Genomic DNA, 21,879 nt, shown 5'->3' with positions numbered 1-21,879 from the left:
TTAAAGTATAGCGCCCTCAATATTTTCATGATCAAAAACATTTTGAGTAAACTTTTTTCGCGAAGTTGCTGTTGGGCTGGCTGTTCTGCTGGTGGTCATTTTTATTCTAAAGGAAAACGTCATAATTAATCGGTTACTATGTTTGTAGAATCACTTCAAATGTTCCTGACTATTCTTTTTATTAACTTAGGAGTAACCAATGGTAAGTGAACTTTTAAAACTATTTTAAAATATTAACTTTTCTGTGTTTTAGGAGTTACGCCTACTCTTCTGAGAGTTCTTCTATTTTGCGGAAATCAAATCGGAAAAGAAGTTAGTTCATCTACCCTTTTCAATCATTGATGGGGGAGGGCAGAGCAGTTCGGCATAGGCCTAGGGGGTAGGCCTAGGGTAGATAGAGTTATAACAATAATGTTGATAATTTACACAAAAACTAATCCCTACTAGGCTCTAGACTAGGTCATGTAGGTTTTTAGTAATTTACCATTTCAGCTTAATATATTTGTATTCAATTGTATTGTACTGAATGTTTTAATTTTAAATTCATGTTCAAATTCATAAAAATATATTCTTGTTTTATATTATAAAATCATTAATGTTGTGTACTTTTGTCATATTTTAAACAGATTTCTTTCCCTAAATAATTGACTTCTATTTTTAGAGAAAGACTTGGCATAGCCTGACTAGTGTCTGAATCATCATTAGTGATTCAGTTCAATGGGTCAAAGTTTGACCGCGTATTTTAATTGCATTTAGACATTTTGGCTCGTGTTCCATACTTTATTGATGACAACATTTTCAAAAAGGTCACAGGATATTAATAGTGGGCAGAGAGGCGGATACAAGGGTGAGGGACAAAGGGTTGCGCTACAGACATGAATTGACAGCTAAACTGAAAAAACTACTTTTTGGTATCTGTTTTTGACAGACTATAAATAGTATTATGTGTTCCCATCTTTAAAACAATCCTGTGGCCGTATTCACCAATCGCACTTAAGTGAAATATTTCCTTTGAATATTAAGTATTTCCGTTAACTCAATATATTATTTAAGTATTTCCATTAAATTCTATTCAATTGAAGATTTTTTAAATTTTCAGTGTTTCCCTTATTAGGTAAAGTTTGAATGGTAGTCATCTGGCTATCACTATACATAAATATTGAAATAAATAATATTTAATTATCAATTTTTGTTCTTCTCCCTACTGGATTACTGGACATTAATACAACTTTTTAAGCAACCATTAAATTAAGTTTATACTTTATTTGTATTTCAGGTTTTACGCTGGGCGTAGTTGCAAAACAAAACATAGATGTCTTAGAAGGGGCAACCAATGTTACATTAACTTGTCCTGTCATTGGTGCAGCCAATCCTGTCACTTACAAATGGACTTTTAATGGACAATTAATCTCGGTAAGAATTATTACGGTAGAACACATAAAGGTCTCACTAGCATACTATTATTACTAAAAAATGATAATTATAAACAATAAACAAATAAAATAAAAAATTAATTTTTTAAAAAGAATTGATTGCCAAATATTGAAATAAACAAAAACATAAGATGTATTTCATTGTTTACAGATGTTAAGAGATCCAGCGCCCTCACATTTCATTATTGGACCCAATAGTTTATTGATTACGACAGTAGTGAAAAAAATACAAGGAAAGTTTGTTGCCAGGGTTACAGATGCCACCGGAGCTGCTGCAGAATGCTCATTCAACGTTCAAGTATATTGTGAGTTTCAGTTACAAATTATTGTCTTTGATAACAGAATCCAAGGTCTAGTTTGACAAAAAAAAAGTGATGTGTCAAAATATGGTTGTGATATGCTTAAATATGGTAGTGATATGACATCATCTTGTCCATATATGAGCACATCACATAAAGTTTGATAGTGTAGACAAAGCTTAAGTATCCGGGAAAAAAGTTAATCCAAATTGTTATAAATTCATTTGCAGATGGTCCAACATTTACATCCCTATCTAGGAGAACAGTAGCTGCAAAAACAGGCGATAACATAACGTTAACGTGTACAGCTAATAGCCACCCAGCACCAGCGATATACTGGCTTAAGGATAGCAGACAGCTTGGATATACCAACAATGTGGACATGGTTGGTGGTGTTCTTAATTTCAAATGTAAGTACAATACTTAAGGCCTAGCTTAATATAATACTTTTGCACTAAAAGTTGTATTACCTAATGAATTTGAAGATGTATGCAAAAATTAACGGGTAGAAAAAAATAATGTTACAAAACTAAACCACAAAATCCTAAATATAAACTATTTTTTAGAAATAAATAAATTAAACCTATGTTTTATTATGCATTTATTTCTTTTGTTGGCAGAGTATCTACAACTTTGCAAGGAAGTGTTTTATTAGCAATTTATAATTTAATTTGCATTCTGTTCCAAATATAGTGCTGGAAGAACAAACAGGAATTGCATTTAAATCTATTTACTACAACTACAATTAACTTAAGGCTATGCAATTACTAATGTTATAAAATACATTCTAAAATAAACAAATAGTTTTTTCTCCAGGACGCGATATTTCTTTTTATATGTAAGTTAGGGACCCCTCATGAAAATTTACAAATAAACATCAATATTTATTAGTCATATCCATATGGTGTGACGTAAGAATTGATCTAACTACAATTCGCTAAGGCAAATGCTTTCCGTGGAGCCGTCTGTGTAGTTGAGTGGATTATAATATGAACTTTGCATGTTGATGTATGGGGTTCGAATCCAAATAACCAACTTCTTTTTACTTTATTATGAGAGAAGAGATTATTTAGAGTGTTAGGTTTAGTTAAATTTAAGAAGTAGTTCGGCTGTCTTTCACATAAGGAGTCCCCAACTTATCTACAAAAAAAAATCACCTCCAGGATCATATTGAATGAATAGGGGAAGGGTGTCAGGCAAACTACATCAAGATTAATATTAAAACAACCTTAATCCAACTAACAAAAAGAAAGTCCTAATGGAAAAAGGAAAGTGAGAAATTAAATGACAGATATCAGATTAAAAACACTAACAAAGTATTAAAGCAATTCTTATCAAGTCTTGTTAGTATTTCCGTCATTTCATTAAGGTCATTAGTTAAATTAGTTGGTAATAATTGGTCATATAAAATTAATGACCTGTATATTAAGTATAATTTTGTAGTCTTTTAAGTTTTACAGAATATAACTAACTTTATTAGAAGAACTCCTATTAAGAACGTTTTTTGACACTAAACGAAAAAAACATCAGTTAATAAATTGTTCCTCAATTACAGTGAATTAAATTAAAAGTGTCTTCTTATAAGGGGTTTGCCTGGGCTTGGCCATGGGGTTTGCCTGGGCTTGGCCATGGGGTTTGCCTGGGCTTGGCCATAGTGTTCAAATACTATATTTCCCCTTGTTCCTTCCACCGGAAATGTCCTCTTAGTAGAAGAGTCCCCATAACAATCAACATTTAATAAGAATATATTAAAACGTGGTTTGAACAATTACTGTACATTTTATCCCTTTAATTTGACACTCCTTTGTCTTTGACTGAAGAGGTTACCCAGTATAAATATATATTTCAATTTCATATTTCAATTTCATTGTCTGTCTTAATTGTGATTTTATTGGTTTTATTGTAAGTTTTTTAATGTCTTTTTTATTCTTTTGCTATAAACAAACAGGGCCATAAAAAAAAATAAATTAAAAAATAGGCTTGAAAATGGAAACATCATTTAATAAGACTACATTTTGAACAATTACTGTACATTTTATCCCTTTAATTTAATTTTAAACTCCTTTTTAAAACATTGTAAATATTGTCTGTCTTAGTATTGTGATTTTGAAGTTTTGTTGTAATGTAAGTGTTTTAATGTCTTTTTTATTAATGTTTTAAATCTTTTGCTTTATAAAAAAACAGGGCCATAAAAAAAATAGGCATGAAAATGGAAATGAAAGTACAATGTGTAGACATAGACTTAGCAGGAAGCAGGTCTTATCAGTGACTGCATTAGTTCATTATATCCACATTTGAGACATAAAACACCTCTACTCTGAAAGATTGTCCCCAAAAAACATGAAAAATGAAGATTAATAAAATTATGTTTTGAATAGGCAATTTTGTAGTTTTAATAAAGTTAATCATGAAATAAAAATTATTTACTTATAAAAAGACAAAACAAACTTTTAAATTCAACCAAAATTCAAGATATTATTAGGCCTATCTGTATTTATATTACTGAATAGAATAGTGGGTGGAGAGAGTAGGAGTAGAACACAATGAAGAAGAATGATAGATATAAAAATTGTTTTCTTTCTTTCTAGCCATATCAGTATACGACATTGGACAATATCAATGCAATGCGAGTAATTCCTATGGCTCAGTTGTGAGTGAAGTCATCACCGTTAAAGTTGAAGGTAAAGATATATTGCATCAAATTTAAAGATATTTTTATCCTTTGAACTATTAAAATGAAACAATTGAACAATCAAAAATATTAATTCAAGAAAATATGAAGGACTAATTAAACATGAACAATGCTAAAAAAGGGATTAGCTATAAAGTAACTTAAAACACATACATTTTACTAACAATTTACTGCAGTAAACACATGCATTTTGTGTGTAACTATAAGTTACTGTAGTGAACACATGAATTTTGTGTGTAACTAAATAAGTACTGCAGTAAACATATGAATTATGTGTGTACCAAAAATAATTTACTGCAGTAAAAACATATGAATGTTGTATGTAACTAAATAATTTACTGCAGTAAAAACATATGAATGTTGTGTGTAACTAAATAGTTTACTGCAGTAAACCCATAAAGTGTAAAATAAATCAATAAAATCAAATAAATCAAATAAATAATCAACAATAAAAGAAACTAGTTTTTCATTTCATTGAATCATGTGCTCATGACGGAATAGAATAATAATCACATGAATAATGTGATTACTGCAGAAGAATCACGGATGTAAACATCACAAGAACACGGTCCCTAACACAACAAATACAGAGCCGCATTTTTTTCTTGCTACAATGAATGAATATTATGGGTTGTGATGGAAGAGAGGATGCTGACTAACATTTCTTATAATTGGGCTTTTCCTCTAAAACAAACTAGCGTATAATTCAACCACTAATTCATAGCTCTGCATTCCTCAGTACTATCAATGCATTTGACGCAATTGACTGATTATGTTCATTTTGCTAAATGATAGGCAATATAGTTTCCATGATGATATTTCTTTTTAAATCTGTCATTTTAATTTCCTTGCATTGTATTTTTTTGATAAACATTTAATTTTTATCAAAGAGTGCAGTCTGTGTAAATAATTATTTTCATGTTTTCCATTTCTTTACACTAAAATTGTGTTGTATGTTTTATGAGATTTAAAAAAAATCTGATTTCCCTTGGAAAAAAATTAAATAAATCTAAACTATTTTTTAATTAATTATAATTAAACAAAGTGTTAATTTAAAATTTAAATGAATGATTTATAAAGCAGTTTGGGATTAAGTGGAAACCCCTATTAAGGTGACACCCCTATTCAGGGGACAAGCTTTTATGTGGACACCCTTATTCAGGAACACCCCTATTAAAGTGGACAACCCTATTTAGAAAACACCTCTATTCAGGGGACACCCCTTCTTATTAATGTGACAGTACACCCTATTCGGGGTACACCCTATTCGGGGGACACCCTTAATGAGATAATTCTATTCAGAGAGCACACTGATTCAGGGGACATCCCTAATTATATGACAAACCTATTCAGGGGACGTCACCCCTATTAAAACAAGGGGAAATATCCATACCACTGTCCAACCTTGTTGGGTCAGGGGTAAATATCCATACCACTGTCCAACCTTGTTGGGTCAGGGGTAAATATTCATACCACTGTCCAACCTTGTTGGGTCAGGGGTAAATATCCATACCACTGTCCAACCTTGTTGGGTCAGGGGTAAATATCCATACCACTGTCCAACCTTGTTGGGTCAGGGGTAAATATCCATACCACTGTCCAACCTTGTTGGGTCAGGGGTAAATATTCATACCACTGTCCAACCTTGTTGGGTCAGGGGTAAATATTCATACCACTGTCCAACCTTGTTGGGTCAGGGGTAAATATTCATACCACTGTCCAACCTTGTTGGGTCAGGGGTAAATATTCATACCACTGTCCAACCTTGTTGGGTCAGGGGTAAATATCCATACCACTGTCCAACCTTGTTGGGTCAGGGGTAAATATTCATACCACTGTCCAACCTTGTTGGGTCAGGGGTAAATATCCATACCACTGTCCAACCTTGTTGGGTCAGGGGTAAATATTCATACCACTGTCCAACCTTGTTGGGTCAGGGGTAAATATTCATACCACTGTCCAACCTTGTTGGGTCAGGGGTAAATATTCATACCACTGTCCAACCTTGTTGGGTCAGGGGTAAATATTCATACCACTGTCCAACCTTGTTGGGTCAGGGGTAAATATTCATACCACTGTCCAACCTTGTTGGGTCAGGGGTAAATATTCATACCACTGTCCAACCTTGTTGGGTCAGGGAGACTGTTACCTTGGATTCTACTGTGGTTAATCAATCATACTTTTAATCTTGTTCTTAAGTTACTTTATCAATTGCTGAGGTGCCCAGCAACCCGTACAGTTTAACGCAAGACAGTAATCAGAGACTAGTGTGTAACTTCACAGGATATCCCCCGCCTATCGTCACCTGGTATAAGGTACTACCTTTGATTATTATTCAATATAAGTCATTCCTTTCTGTCCGCATTTTCTTTCTTTAGATTATTCATTATTCATCCTTGAGCTCACAAGGTTCATTTTAATATATTTGTCACTATTTATTTAATTATTTCAACCATCTCTAACGAGGCTGTTCCTTCTAGCTAGAAATGATCGCAAGGGACAGCCAAGGAAATGTGCAACAGAGTTAAAAATAGATTTTGTATACTCCTACGTACGACAGCAGAGAAATTGAACGCTCTGTCTACACTATCAAACTGTATGTGACAAAAAAAATTTGATGTGGGCATATATGGACATGATGATGTCATATTACCACCATATATAGGCACATCACACTTTTTTTGTCACATAAAGTTTGATAGTGTAGACAGATCTTAAAGCTCTGTACACACTATCAAAATAATTTGACAAAATTAAGTGTGATGTGCCCAAATTTTGTGGTGATATGATGTCATTGTGTCCATATATGGGCACATCACATTTGTCACATCAAGGTTAATAGTGTGGACAGCTTAACAATAGCATTTATGTTTATTTCCTCTAGGGTAATGCACAGATGAGTAGAGGTGCTAGGTACTCAATACTGACTGGACAATCTAAACAGAATGCCTGGGCTGTGTTGGCATTCAGAGGGGTTACGATGGCTGATGCAGGCACCTATCGTTGTATGGCAGTACAAGATCAAGCTACCCCTTTATCATACACATTTAAAGCCACAGTAGCAAGTAAATATGAACTAAATGCATTTGATTTAAATCTACTTATGATGTCATTAGTGCCGTAAACACAGTGGCCCCTGGTTTAGGAACCCTAAGTGACCATCCAACGCTGGAGGCCTTGGGCTTTTTAGCCTTTTTTCCGACTTAATTTAATATCTTATTTCACCTCTTGGTCCTGCTCAGGGGACTCTAAGCTCATTGTGCCACTGAATTTCATCATGATGTATACTTAATGAAATGAAAGTAAAGAAGACTTCAAAACAAATTAATAAACATTGTTGTTTATTGTTATTGTTTTATCATGAAGTAATTTTCACAGAAAAGGACATTGGCTAGGGTGATTTTTGTGGCAAGGGTAGTGGGAAAAAATGGGTAATTTCACTTACGTAAATGGGTTATGCTACTTTATGCTACTTACTTTAAAAGTAACTGCATGCTAACTTAAATTGTTATACTTGTTTCTACAGTACCACCTACTATTGTTTCTATGCATGTTCGTGAAAAGTCTATCAAGGTGGGAATGCCTGTGACGCTAGCCTGTAAAGCCACTGGTATGCCTCAACCTACTTACAGCTGGTATCATGATCAACAGGTAGGCCTATTTGTTATACAATATAAGTTTAAAGATCTACGAACAATGAGTACTTAATAATAATATCCTGGATTTATATAGCGCCTAATGTTGTGAAACCTCTAAGCGCTGAACATTATTGCCCCGGTCATTTTTTTGGATCAAACATGTATGGAAACTTACTCCCATAATGCAACTAGTAATCAGCGCAAAGTTGTTTCTTTATCTAACCGGGTTGCCATCAAATCTAGGAGTTTATTTACAGTATATCCATAGAGCTACAGTACTATTAAACAACTAGATAGATAACTATAAAACTGAAAGGCAATAATGAATTGATGCCACCAGGGTAAAATTGTTGCTCTGATTGATACCCTCAACACGCTGCAATGCGTTTGTAGTGATGCATGACTGAGCAGTGGACACAGCTTCAAACTGCCATGTGATTGGTCGATGTGAGGATGGTTCCTCTCCATAGTGGAATGTTTTTGAAGCTGTGATTTTGTTGGAGTTTACTCTAGTCGTTGTCTATGGTTGTTAATTCATACAATTGTTTATATTTATGTAGGAAGTTGTCTTTGGTAAACACTACCAGTGGGGGCGAAATGGAGGGGATCTGGTCATCCCAAGATCTTTTCCATATGATCACGGAACCTACTCATGCATGGCCACAAATGTCGCAGGAATGGCAAAGAGCGCCACCACATTGCTCATAGTTGAAGGTACTGTAGAACATATTCTAAAACTATTTTTTATTTCATATACAGTGCGTATATTTTAAAACGTAAGTTTTGTCTACACTATCAAACTAATTTGAGAAAACAGTGTGATGCTGTATGCCCAAATATGGTAATGATATAACATAATCATGTTCATATATGGGCACATCACATTTCACATAAAGTTTGATAGTGTGGACAAGGTTTTACTTGCTATTTTGTACACATAAGCCATTTATAATTGTTAATACTATTATCAATCTATCATATTTCTATCACACAGTAAATTTTAAAACCCTCTTTGGTGAACGAACAAGGCACATTTATGTTTTAACACCTACAGTTTTTAATGAACACCCCAGCGAATAAGATCCTCTACTAATACTTTTCCTATTTATTTATATAAAAACATAAGTAGAAGTTTTAGTAATTTGGGAAACAATTTATCAAGCTCGTCACTTTGATTTTTTATGGGTTTCCTTTTCATCTATTGTTTTTTTGTTTTGATGATAATAACCAATTTTTGACTTGATTTAATTAAACATTGTAGGGTTAAAGTTCAGCCAGCAACCACCAGAGCATGTAACCGTACTAGTTGGAAGTACACAAGATATATTATGTCAAGTAGAAGGCAATACCAATGTAATGAGAATTGGATGGTACCTGGGAACACATAAGATTCAACACTGTGAGACTTATATCGGCCATGTTAAATAGTTAAGTATTGAAACTAATAGGTTGAATGCTAACAAATTAACAAAATCACAAATTATTGCCTTCCAGTGACGCGCCCATTGTAAAATTATCAACTAATAATAATAATAAGATTTATACAGCGCACATATCCACAAAATTGCTCAAGGCACTTGTGAAAACCATGAAACAAATTAACCTTAAACCTAAATACTACTAATGTCCTATCTTTTGCATTGTAACCAACTAACTAGGGCTCCCTTCAATGACTTCTGTCTATACATGTATTGCAAAATTGTTGATATGGAGACTATCGGTCCAAAATGACACATAACAAAACAACAACATAACAGATTTTAGTTGATAGACATACTAATGATTGATTATAATTAATATTAAAAAATTTACTCATCATCATTCATTGCTTTGAATTATTAGGCTCTGTCCACACTATCAAACTTTATGTGACAAAAATGTGATGTGCCCATATTGACATATTTGGGCAGATCACACTTTTTTGATAGTGTAGACAGTCGAGCTTTATACTTTAAGACTGTAAAAAAAACTTTTTGTTCATTAATAAACTAATAAAAACGTCACTTCCAATCATTTAAATATCAATCATGGTATATAGTCAGTGAAGAGTCACTCTTCCCTGATTTTAATAGAATAAGGAATAACACTTCCTATCACACCGACATAAAACATCAATGTTAATTTACTCTTTTTGTTATTCAACCTTGTCAAACAGTCAATGCACCATCCATGTCAAGTCTATATGAAAATGTATTCCATTACTACCACTACTAAAGTAGATTTACCTCCATTATGCTGGATGGATCACCCTCATAAAATACTGTTGAAATAAAAATAAATAAAATAAATTTGGTGAAAGAAACAATGGAAACATGTGTTTTAACACTATGGCAAACCCCTGTTCAAGAGAATAAACAATATTATAGCATTTTGTTTAACCCCCTTTTCCTGTAAAATCGTTGAATCTGGTTAATTCAACAAAACTCAAAGTCTGGAAAACAGGCTTTAAGGAACATTTTATAGGTTCCTGATGATGCTATTTTAACAGGGTTTCCACTGTAAATGTGAACTAGTATTAATAACTGATGTTTTCTTGTTCATTTAGTACAAGAAAACCATGTACAATATCCGCAGATCAGGGTACATTACATTTGAGAGGCGTAAGAAGGACAGATCGTGGTAATTACACATGCAAGGTCACAGAACTTGGGTTACCAATCACATTAGAGGCTACTACATACATCAATGTTGTGGGTAAGTTAATAGTAATGTTGTGGGTATTGTGTTTTGTATACTTGTTACCAATCACATTAGAGGCAACTACATTCATTTGTGTTTACATTGTTAAAGTTGTAGAAAAAAGAATGGTTACGAAAACAGTCTAAGAAGCAAACGTATTTAATGTTTTTTATATGTTGTAGTGGAGCTGTAGCTCAGTGGTTAACATGTTGTCCTTCCAATCCCAAGGTCAAGAGTTCAATTCCAACCTTGTGCCAGGGTTGTAACTCACGACTCTTTCAACTGCACTCATAAGCCTCAAATGAGACACAAACAATTATAAAATAGTGTATTCATCCTGTTTGGCGAGTTGCTCGCCGTTGGATGTGTATAAAAAAAACATTAAAAAAACTTTGTATTTAGTTGTGTTGTGGAATGTTGTTAATAAAAAAAAAAAATAAAAAACAGTTTGAGCAATGTCAATAATGGTACTCAGAGCTATGATTAGCAAAATTATATATTTTATATTTACACCAGATCCTGTAGTGTTCATAAAAGAGCCACCACGCCTAGTAGAAGAAGACAATCATGGGTCAGTGACCTTAGAGTGTCAGGTCAGAGGCGATCCACCACCAGAAATAATTTGGCTCAAAGACGGACAACAGATGACCCAATCTGGCAAACATAAGGTAAATAAAATACAGCATATGCAACCAAGCAACGTGCTAACACTTGAGTGTTGACAAAGTGCGAGGCAGCGAGGCATGCGAGGCATGCCAAATATTTGTGCGAGGCATCATTTTATCATTTCCAAAAGTGCGAGGCATGCGAGGCATATAGTTTACAATTTCAAAAAGGTGCGAGGCATATCTTAACGTGCTATTATGCTATATTATAGGCCTAATAATCAATCGATGAGTGTTGACAAAGTGCGAGGCAGCGAGGCATGCGAGGCATGCCAAATATTTGTGCGAGGCATCATTTTATCATTTCCAAAAGTGCGAGTCATGCGAGGCATATAGTTTACAATTTCAAAAAGGTGCGAGGCATATCTTAACGTGCTATTATGCTATATTATAGGCCTAATAATCAATCGATACAAGCGTATCTAAATAGATTCGTGTATACACTCATCATGTTGTTTATTTTTATGTAACGATTGTTTTTTCATTCAAGTCATATCGTGTCAAATTTTACTTTTACAAAAGTGCCCAAACTACGGTTCAAAAATCTGAACGACAGTCTTCAACTTTCGATAAACAATAATTGTTATAGCGACACACTCATCAAATGACTGCAATGTTTGTTGGCATTTCGAGCGTGTTCACTCACATGTCTCTCGAACAAAGCAGAGTGAAAATAATATTTTGTCACACGGTCACACCCCTGCGCCTAGATCCAGTAGACCCGAGAGATGGAAAATCCCTCTTTACTATTTAGCAGGTAGCGGAATGATTCAGCCCTCAGCTCAGAGGATTGTGGTGCATTCCCCTCCTATAGCACGTGGTTTCAGCAGCAACGCACAGACTTCTCTCTGAGCGGCGTGCCAAAGACATTTTTGACATTCCATTCTCTAGGAACAACACGTGTACCTCTCTCGCAAATAAGGTGAACAGCGATTGCCAGGAAAAGTTCAATAACTGGCGGTGAATAAAAGGTAACTGATATGCCGATCCAATAACATGCCGCAAAGAAAAAAATTGCGACAGAATTCTGGAGCGCGTGTGAAAAAAGACTTACGTCCGACAATTGTAATACTAGGCCTAAAATTAAACTTTAGCTAATATGCTTAGCCCTAACCTAGATAAGAGGCCTATGTAGAAGATAATTTAATCAATTTTGATATAACAATAATTGGTGTAATATTTAATAATGATACACTATTCCTGTTTTAGTAAGCTAGGTATATTACGAACGATTTTTATTTATTGTTGTCCATGTACGTACTAATAAACCTGGCGCTAGTTTCCTTCGCTTGTATTTTTACTCCAAATTTGATAACTAACTTTATCGTGTGAATACCACACCTTAGAAGTATACCTCATGAGTACTTTAATGAAAGAATCACATAAAAAGTAACAAATAAATCCTTAAATTCATGATTTTACAGGCGTGTTTCTCGCACACTGTTCGCGAATTTCACTTATTCAATGTTCAATATTTTTGTTTCTATGGAGCGCCAAAAGAGCAACGATAATAGAGGACTAAAACTCAGCGGAATGCGTCAATTTCTCATGCATTTATTGGTGAAAAACACGTTTTATTTCAATATATTTGTTAATTTGTCAATAAAAATGCTGTAATATGTTACTGCTGATACTGTTCTGTTTTCCAAGAATAATAATCGATCCTAAATCAACATCACTACCTAGTCTAGACCTAGGACATCCTACTAAGGATATTATGATGAATGTTTCTATTTTATTCTTTAAAAGGTTACCGAAACCGTGTACATTATCAACAGTACACCGGTGAACAGTAACATTTTTCCTTACTGACAGTGACAAAATCTATTGAAATTGTACTTGATTTTCACCAAATAATGCGTTAAATATAAATTGATTCCACAGAGTTTTTAGCCCTCTAATTAATTTTGCTCTTTTGGCGTTCCATAGAAACCAAAATATTGAACATTGAGTGTGCGAAATGCGAGAAAAACAACGTCTGTAAAATCACCAATTTAATGGATTTATTGTTACTTTTATGTGATTTTTCTTCATTAAAGTAGGCCTACTAATTCTAAGCTGTGGTATTCAGGATAAAGTTGGTTAAAATACAAGGCAGGTGCAAAAGGAAACTAGCCTAGCGGGCCTAGCTAGGCCTAGGCTACTTCAATTTCGGTGATTTCCTGCCTTGCAATTTTGAGAAATGATAAAATGATGCCTCGCATTTTTTGATGATGGTAAAACGATGCCTCGCATAAATTTCTGACTTGCCTCGCATGCCTTCCCTGCCTCGCGTGCCTCGCTGCCTCGCACTTTGTTACTACCCCTAACACTTCCTGACAAACTTTTGAATCCGTTTATGGTTATTTTAGATTTGGTATCAGGGCCGTAGCCAGGATCTGTCAAGGGGGGGTTCGCACACTAAGTATTTGGGTCACCCCCACCCCCATACCTAACCCCCCCCCCCCTGGGGTGGGACCTGAGGCGAAGCAAATTTTGTTAAATGACACCCCTAGATGGCCGGAAAAGACACTCTCATGCAGCATGCTACCAATGAGCAAAACGATCGTACTTTGACTCGTGGACTATTTAAACGATAACATTTGTTGCTGTATGTTAGATGCGCGTGCTCTGTGCGGCACCGCCGATTGTTTGATCATTTACTCGATATTTTGTTTTGCGTTCAAGTTCAATGCGAACGTACGTCTAGGAGAAGCCCCAAAAAAAGCACACTGGGTGAAGGCAAATGCAATTCTTATTATAGCTCTATCTATAATATTTATTTACAGCAATTTGTTGAGGAAATTAAATATGCCAATGTAAATAGGTGATATTGATACATTTGAGTACGTATCGGCTGGTGGTCTAGAAAAAAATAATCGGATGCCATAATGTGAACTACAGTACATGATACCATAGATATTATAGTGTAAAATATTAATATTCACTATAATCCTCTATGATACATTATACTTCATAGCCACACATAAATACTGATGTATGTCGGAAGGCTATATACTTTATGCATGCTGCCTGACTGCCAGTGATCTAAACAATTGGTACGCAGTTGTCTGGCGGTGTCCTTTGTACGAATCGTTCGTCCCCCAGCTCGCTGTGAGACGCGTCAATATCATGTTACATGCAGGGACCAAAAACATTTATTTTTCAGGTTAAAATCGGCAATTCATTTGCAACTCTTTACAGACTATATCGCTCGAAGTACGCTTATACAGGGAAGAAGGTACTGTATGAGTTATTCCGTACGAGTTTACGAATTTTTTAATTTACGAACAACTTTTTGTACTGTGGGGCACGTATTTGGACGATTTTCGGAGATGAGGGTGGGGCATGTCGGGGATGGGGGTTCGCAGTCGGTTAAGGGGGTTCGCTGTAAAGGGGGGGTTCGCCCGAACCATAAAAACCCCCCCTGGCTACGGGCCTGGGTATCATATGTTTAAAATATTTTTAAAAACTTGTTTTTATCCATTTTGTAGATAAATGGCGGCAAGTTAACATTGGCACATCTACATGTCTCAGACAGTGCAATATATTCATGTTTTGCCTTTAATAAAGAGAGTCAGGGGACTAGAGAATGCAGAGTACATGTACGAAGTAAGTTCAGAAATAAAATTGATTGTGGAATAATCATGCATTTTCATTTACTGTATGGTCACTATAGATTGGAATTCATTAGAATGTTATGTAGACAAAGTGAAAAAAACTGCACATCACTGATCTTCAACAAAATTGTTGTAAACAACTGTAGATTATGATATTTTGTTTAGTTTTTGGTATTATCAAATTAATAATTCTTTTTTAAAGCACCACCTGGTATTTTAAATGTCACTATAACACCTGGTCACATGGAGGCTGATGTATTTTGGCAAGTGAAGAACAATGGTGGATATAATGTTGTAAGCGTAAACCTTGAATACCGAAAAGTGAAGGCAGGAGGATGGAGAATATTGAGGGATGTCTCTAGTTCTCAAAAGGTTAGAATCTTTTACTAGGTTACATGTCATAGTAAAGCTTTAGTAAACAGGTTAGAATCTTGACTAGGTTACATGTCATAGTAAAGCTTTGGTAAACCAGTTAGAATCTTTACTAGGTTACATGTCATAGTAAAGCTCTGGTAAACCGGTTAGAATATTTACTAGGTTACATAGTAAAGCTTTGGTAAACATGTTAAAATCTTTACTAGGTTACATATCATAGTATAAACTTTGGTAAACTGGTTAGAATCTTTACTAGTTTACAAGTCATAAAGCTTTGGTAAACAGGTTAGAGTCCTTACTAGGTTACATGTCATAGTAAAGCTTTGGTAAACTGGTTAGAATCTTTACTAGTTTACATAGTAAAGCTTTGGTAAACAGGTTAGAATCTTTACTAGGTTACATATCATAGTATAAGCTTTGGTAAACTGGTTAGAATCTTTACTAGGTTACATAGTAAAGCTTTGGTAAACAGGTTAGAATCTTTACTAGGTTACATATCATAGTAAAGTTTTGGTAAACAGGTTCTTAACTACTTGCATTTGTTTTTTATTCTCTTAACAAAATATGGGAATTATATAATATATGCTCTTGTACCTCATTATCAACTGATGGGCTGTCTTGTAGATGACGGCTTTCATCTCCTAGTTGAATTAAATGAAATAAAATCCTTAAAATGTGAATCACAAAAACAAAGCCATTCAGTATTTTGGTTATCAATTTAAAATTGAATTTCAGCACACTTACAAGATAACTAACCTGGAACCAATTTCTAAGTATGAACTTAACATCTGGGCCAGTAATAAGCTTGGCAACGGTGTCATCAGTACTCATCAATTTGTAACGTTAAGAGAACAACAAGGTAAGCATCGAGGGCGCTGTACATTTACCCACTCTGATACATAAAACATAATATAGGCCTAGTACAAGTTCTATTTCTGAAATTAAAAAACGAAAAAGAAATCAAAACTTGACATTAGAACTGGTATGATGTATTTACATCATATTTGTATGTAAATAAATAAATAATAATTTATTTGTGTTATTACTTCTAGATGCAAGTGGTCACTTCAAGAACAACGCAAAAAGCATTATTATTTTAGGTTCAGTTCTTTGCCTTTTCCTTTGTCTCATTGTCATTGGATTTTTTTATTTCTACCAGAGAAAAAAGCAGTCATGCTTTGCGACAGGTAAGATAGCATTAGCCGCATCATTTGTATTCAATGTCTTCTTCATCATCAAAATCTTGTTTGTAAACCGCCAAGGAACAAGCTTCCTATTAATATCAAAGAAATCAAACATTTTGTTCAATTTAAGAAAGAATTAAAGAAATATCTTTTACTTAAATATTAAAAAACATTTCATTTTTATTATATATTATTACTAAAGCTTCATGTTCTCGCTTGTTATTTTTTGTTACCATGTTAAAGGGCCAACTGAGACAAGTTTACTTCCAAGTTGGTTCCCATTTTATGTGTTGCATTTAATATTTGTATGGCATTTGATGAAATAAAAATTCCATTTGTAGTCTGGTGTGTCATTTCTGACATATACAAAATACATTAAATATCATTTACCATTACGTTGAAATCTGATGTTCCCACAAGCCATCTTGAATTCATGAATATTGAAAAGTATTGTTATTTTGCAGGAATTACAGCATTGCGTGAAGATACTCGCATTTTGGTGAAACATCAACATAGTCTACACCGACACACGAACCCAGTATTTGATCCGAAAACGGTCACAAACGAAACCGTCGAACTTAACGAAGTGCGAGGCAACGAGGTTCAAAGCAATACAAAGGAGAGCAAGAAATCAACGAAAAGCTCATTACGAAAAGAAAAGAAACAAGCAAAGAAAACGTCAGATGTTGTCGGGATTGATAACGTCATGGTGGAGACGGAATTACACGAGCCTGGCGGATCACCAAGCCAAAATAAAAGGACTGTTCACTTTGATGAACAACCAGCCATTCAGGAGAACAATTGCTGCAATAACATCAATAATCACAATAACAAGCATTGTGATTCGCCAGTTAGTGATGAATATTCATCATCTAGTAGTGATGATTTTGATGATTGGTCAATTGCTAATGAATATTCATCGAACTGTCAGCCGATCACTGACAGTTCTGATGATAGCTCCTCTGGAAGTGATAGTTATGTTTTTTCATCAGATTTTAGTAATTAACAAATATTTTGTTATTTTCAAAGAATTTTCATGAAAATGAAAGAATTAAAGACAGACTAACTACAGTTGATTGTATACAATATAGATTAGTTCCACGGGTCTTTTATATTGTGGATGAAATTAAGCCATTTTGTTTAAGAAATGAAAGTTAAAAAGCATTAATAGTTTTAATGATGGCAAGTATAAAATATTTTTGTTATTTTTAAAGAATTTTCATCAAAGTGAAAGACGTAAAGACAGACTAACTATAATTGATTGTATACAATATAGATTCAGTAAGATTTATTAAGTGCTGAAAAGAAACCATTCAGTTCTGTCTACATTATCAAACTTTAAACAAAAAAATTTTGATATGCCCATATATAGCACTACCATATTTGGGCATAACACTACCATATTTGGGCATAACACTACCCTATTTACCCTAACTAGTTTGATAGTGTAGACAGGTTTACAATAAGTAATTTAAAAAAGCATGGTTTTATTTTTTTATAAAATATTTTAGTTTTAAATTAAAATGTTTAAATACCTTTAAGCCTTGTCTACACTATCAAACTTTATTTGACAAAAAAAATGTGATATGCCCATATATAGACATGATGATGTCACATCACTACCATAATTATATGGGCACTTCAAACTTTTTTGACACATAAAGTTTGATAGTGTAGACAAGCTTAACAGATGTTAATCTTAATTTTAAAGTAAAATAAGTTAAAGTGTATTATTATTACTAGATGGTACGCTCGCTTCGCTCGCATACCATCTAGGTCGTGCCCACAGATGGTTCTCGAATACACAGTAATTGCAGCGTAACAAAACTGGCGATTTCAAATGTACGTACCGCGGGACTATAATACATTGTCGTTTACAGAAACGAATAAATAGACACGATGATTTATGTAGTGTAAAATTAGCACCCTGGGAATTACTTCCGAAGGAGAAACTTATCACAAAATGAGTCCAAATTTGTGATTTGGACTCATTTAAAGAAACCCAATTTGTGTTTTATATGTAACATTAGGGTTGAGGGATGGGAAAGCGGATAGGTACAAAGAGGAACAATTTTTAAATATATTTTTTATTCACTCAGTAACGAAATATTTTTTTCATGTTTTATAGGCCTATAAATAATATACCTCTAAATACAGTAAAATATTTGCGATGTAATACTTTGTTAAAACAGTCACTGTCATAATCGATTGAAATATTAAAGTACATGTCACGATACACAACTACGACGTTTATATTTTTGGTAATTATTAATTAATACAAACGTTGAGAAGGAACTGTCAGTATCAAGTTTATTTGTATATAATAATGTGTTTATATATCTAACAGTAGAGCCTATCCACAATCTCAGTAATAAAGTTTATTTGTATATAAATTTATATTACATCTAACAGTACGAACATTCACAGTAAAGACATTTTCGATTCAGATGAGGACAAAAATAGTTAATAGGTATTTACAGTATTGTTCAAGTTTATTCTCAAAGGGCCCATATATTTACCTACCGTATGTGTTAAACTAAAGAATCATAAATTTACCTACTTGTGTTTAACCAACCAAACTCTGGCAGACTGAGAGATTGGGATGTTCCATTCATCGCAAATCAATACATTTGTATAATCGTATATTAAATCTATCAAAATAGTATTTTTTAAAGAAAATCGGCCTGTCTTCAACATTATGATGCTGTACTCTAGCTGTTCAACCGGTTTTCAGCTATTAAAAACAATTATCGTAGGAGGAGATAGGAAAATGCGAAGCCTCCTCGCATTTTTGTGGCGGGTATTTTTCAAGACGGACATCCATTAGACAGTGTATACCACGATCGGAAAACACCCCTATTTGGGGCAAATCGTTGAACCTAAATTCGTTTTAATCGTCAATAACTAATTATCTAACTCAATTTAATTAGTAAACAGGGTTACATCAGGTGGTTAAATTCAGTACCGAAAGTACGAACCAACTTTATATACCATCGAGTAAAAATTCTAGAAGTAAGGCGCGATTTACCAAATTTTGCCCTTACGTAAATTTATATATAGATTATGTATATTTTCTCTTTTAGTATAACATATATGTATGTGTCTTCTGTACAGTGCAGATTCTTTCTACTTTCTTTTTCATTCATCCTATAGTTGTTGTTTAAGATTGCTGATGGTTGTATAGTCTAATATCACAGGTGATATGTAGGAAAAGAAATCATTTAAAGTTTCTTATACTTGTATGATATACCAGAAGCATGTACATACAAAAACATTTGTTAAAGTTACCAAATAAAAGTTTAAATAAAGAAAATAGTAATGGAGTCATAATTGAAATTAGCATTAGAATTAAAGCAACAGAAAATGTCTATAAAAAGTGTAGTTGACAAGAGTAATTAGTGCTGAATGTTCATCGTTCATTAGTGCAAAATAATGAATGGCATGTGAGGCATATTAATCAAAGAACAAGTGTAGTATACACTCAGGTGTCTAGTTTGTACAGCTTATGTACAGTTGTAATGTATACACATTGACCATACATCCAATTAGATAAAGCCTACCATATTCTGTTTCTTTTTTTGTTAACTTTTACAGTTGAATTTTGGAAAGAGACCAGATCTATGCAATCTTATGTGCATAGCATTCATTAAACGCTTGTAATTTATGGCTTTGCACTTTGTCATTACATTATATTATTATTGATTTGCATCAGTGGTTAACCTGAAAGCAGTTCAAACAGATGTACTATGCTCAATTCCACACAGACACTGCAAATAGTAGTACGTAGTTTCTGTTTCATTGCTCTATGGTAATACAATACGCCAGACAAAGCATAGTAAGTAATAGTTAAAAATATAATTGGGAATTTACAGGGACAAGCTTATCTGTGAGATTGATATCGTTACAGCTAATTCTCCAGGTTGCACAGGTACAGTAATAAGCATCTTTACCTGCATTGTTACCATTTCAATAATGAGTGAAGGCAGTATTTGAATTTGATTGGTAAGTAACTAATGAAGGTACAATTGTAACATCTCAAACTCAAGTTGATTGTTTGATTTAATTTATTAATTGATAAGTAAAATCAACTACAGAAGGAAAACTGAATCCAATCATAATTTCCATCCTCAAAACAATGATGTATTTAATACCTGATAGGTCCTGCTGTATAATTAAATAGAGCATTTCATACCATATATCTTCTGTTACACTAAATGTTTACTAGGCCTACTGATCGTTAAACAAATAAAATTGATTATAAATCATTATTTCTGAAATCATTAAATAGAATATCAATTAAAACATCATTTAATGACGAAAGAACAATAATTAAAACTATTACGTCAAAAAATCAAGCAGCATTTTTTGTAAGAATTGTTTTAAAAATTGTAATGAAAAAAATGCATTGTATCTTGTTTTTTCAATCATAAAAACATACTTTGTATTGATCTTATTAAAGCATTTTATTTCAATATTTGACTAGACATAGACATCACAATGGTTGAAGGTACTATTCGTGGCATTGACCCTTTGGCCTACTACGTCAACAATGTGTCTGATCTGGACAAAGAGGTAGTTAAAGCATACAAGAAGAAGGACCAAGACTCCATTAAAAGACTGCTTTCAAAGGCTAAATATGTGTATGATGTTTTCATATGCGTCAACAAACACTGGCATGCCTTTATTCTCTGTGTACCAGTTGGAGGAGATGGTCCTAAAAGCCCATTAATGGATGACCTGATGCCAGATGCAGACAACAAACCATTTGACATACCTGACGTAAACTTCTGCTACACAATTGAACTGACATTTGAAGAAGTTCAATTAAAGATGTACAAGGTCAAGAAGGAATTTACTCAGTTTAAAGATGTCAAACACAGAATAAAAAAAAGCTATTACATTGGCAAATACCAAGGTACAAGTCCTTATGGGTTGGATCTGGCAACACTACGTGCAGCACCGCATCGATACAGAGTTCTTTTGGACGACTGCGTGGAATTTTCAAAGGAATTCTGCATCCAATTGTTGGCATATTGTGAGAATTGGCGAGAACTCGAAGAAGTAGTGCAAGACAGGATCAAAAAGGCTTCAGCAACTGGATTGAGTATCGAGACGCTGTCAAGGAGAGTGGAGAGTTCTGCTTTTTTTGGCAACACCTTGTTTGGAGGATTAGATGTCAGTAGCTTCCTTTCTGGCACACACAGCACAGCAACTGTTGTAGCAGTTATTGCTTTTATGCTGATTTATCCCATTCTAGTTACTATACTGGTGGTAAAATTATTAACCTAAAGACTTGACCATATTTATACATTCAT

The 21,879-nt window shown here is 33.8% G+C and overlaps 2 protein-coding genes across 2 annotated transcripts; both read left to right on the top strand.

Annotated features, from left to right (window-relative positions):
- Positions 1-25: 25 nt before the first annotated feature.
- On the top strand, positions 26-20,205 carry LOC140057380 (hemicentin-2-like). Its single transcript, XM_072103017.1, has 17 exons — positions 26-202; positions 1,277-1,413; positions 1,585-1,738; positions 1,963-2,142; positions 4,321-4,413; positions 6,624-6,739; positions 7,309-7,489; positions 7,951-8,075; positions 8,623-8,776; positions 9,324-9,489; positions 10,608-10,756; positions 11,258-11,409; positions 14,880-14,997; positions 15,208-15,377; positions 16,116-16,239; positions 16,433-16,567; positions 17,029-20,205. The coding sequence occupies exons 1-17, from the start codon at positions 139-141 to the stop codon at positions 17,568-17,570; spliced, it is 2,760 nt and encodes a 919-aa protein (XP_071959118.1). The 5' UTR covers positions 26-138; the 3' UTR covers positions 17,571-20,205.
- Positions 20,206-21,061: 856 nt separating this feature from the next.
- LOC140057382 (uncharacterized) lies at positions 21,062-21,853 on the top strand. Its single transcript, XM_072103019.1, has one exon. The coding sequence runs from the start codon at positions 21,062-21,064 to the stop codon at positions 21,851-21,853; it is 792 nt and encodes a 263-aa protein (XP_071959120.1).
- Positions 21,854-21,879: the final 26 nt, after the last annotated feature.

The sequence above is a fragment of the Antedon mediterranea genome, chromosome 8, assembly GCF_964355755.1.
Source record: "Antedon mediterranea chromosome 8, ecAntMedi1.1, whole genome shotgun sequence".
NCBI classification, from domain to species: Eukaryota; Metazoa; Echinodermata; class Crinoidea; order Comatulida; family Antedonidae; genus Antedon; species Antedon mediterranea.
This window is presented reverse-complemented; position numbering and strand designations above follow the sequence as displayed.

Bases quoted from the DNA above. Each gene is read 5' to 3' on its own strand.
- LOC140057380 (XM_072103017.1), top strand. From the start codon at position 139: ATGTTTGTAGAATCACTTCAAATGTTCCTGACTATTCTTTTTATTAAC. The intron at 2,143-4,320 runs GTAAGTACAATA...CTTTCTTTCTAG, and splicing joins TGGTGTTCTTAATTTCAAAT to CCATATCAGTATACGACATT. The intron at 6,740-7,308 runs GTACTACCTTTG...TATTTCCTCTAG, and splicing joins CTATCGTCACCTGGTATAAG to GGTAATGCACAGATGAGTAG.
- LOC140057382 (XM_072103019.1), top strand. From the start codon at position 21,062: ATGGTTGAAGGTACTATTCGTGGCATTGACCCTTTGGCCTACTACGTC.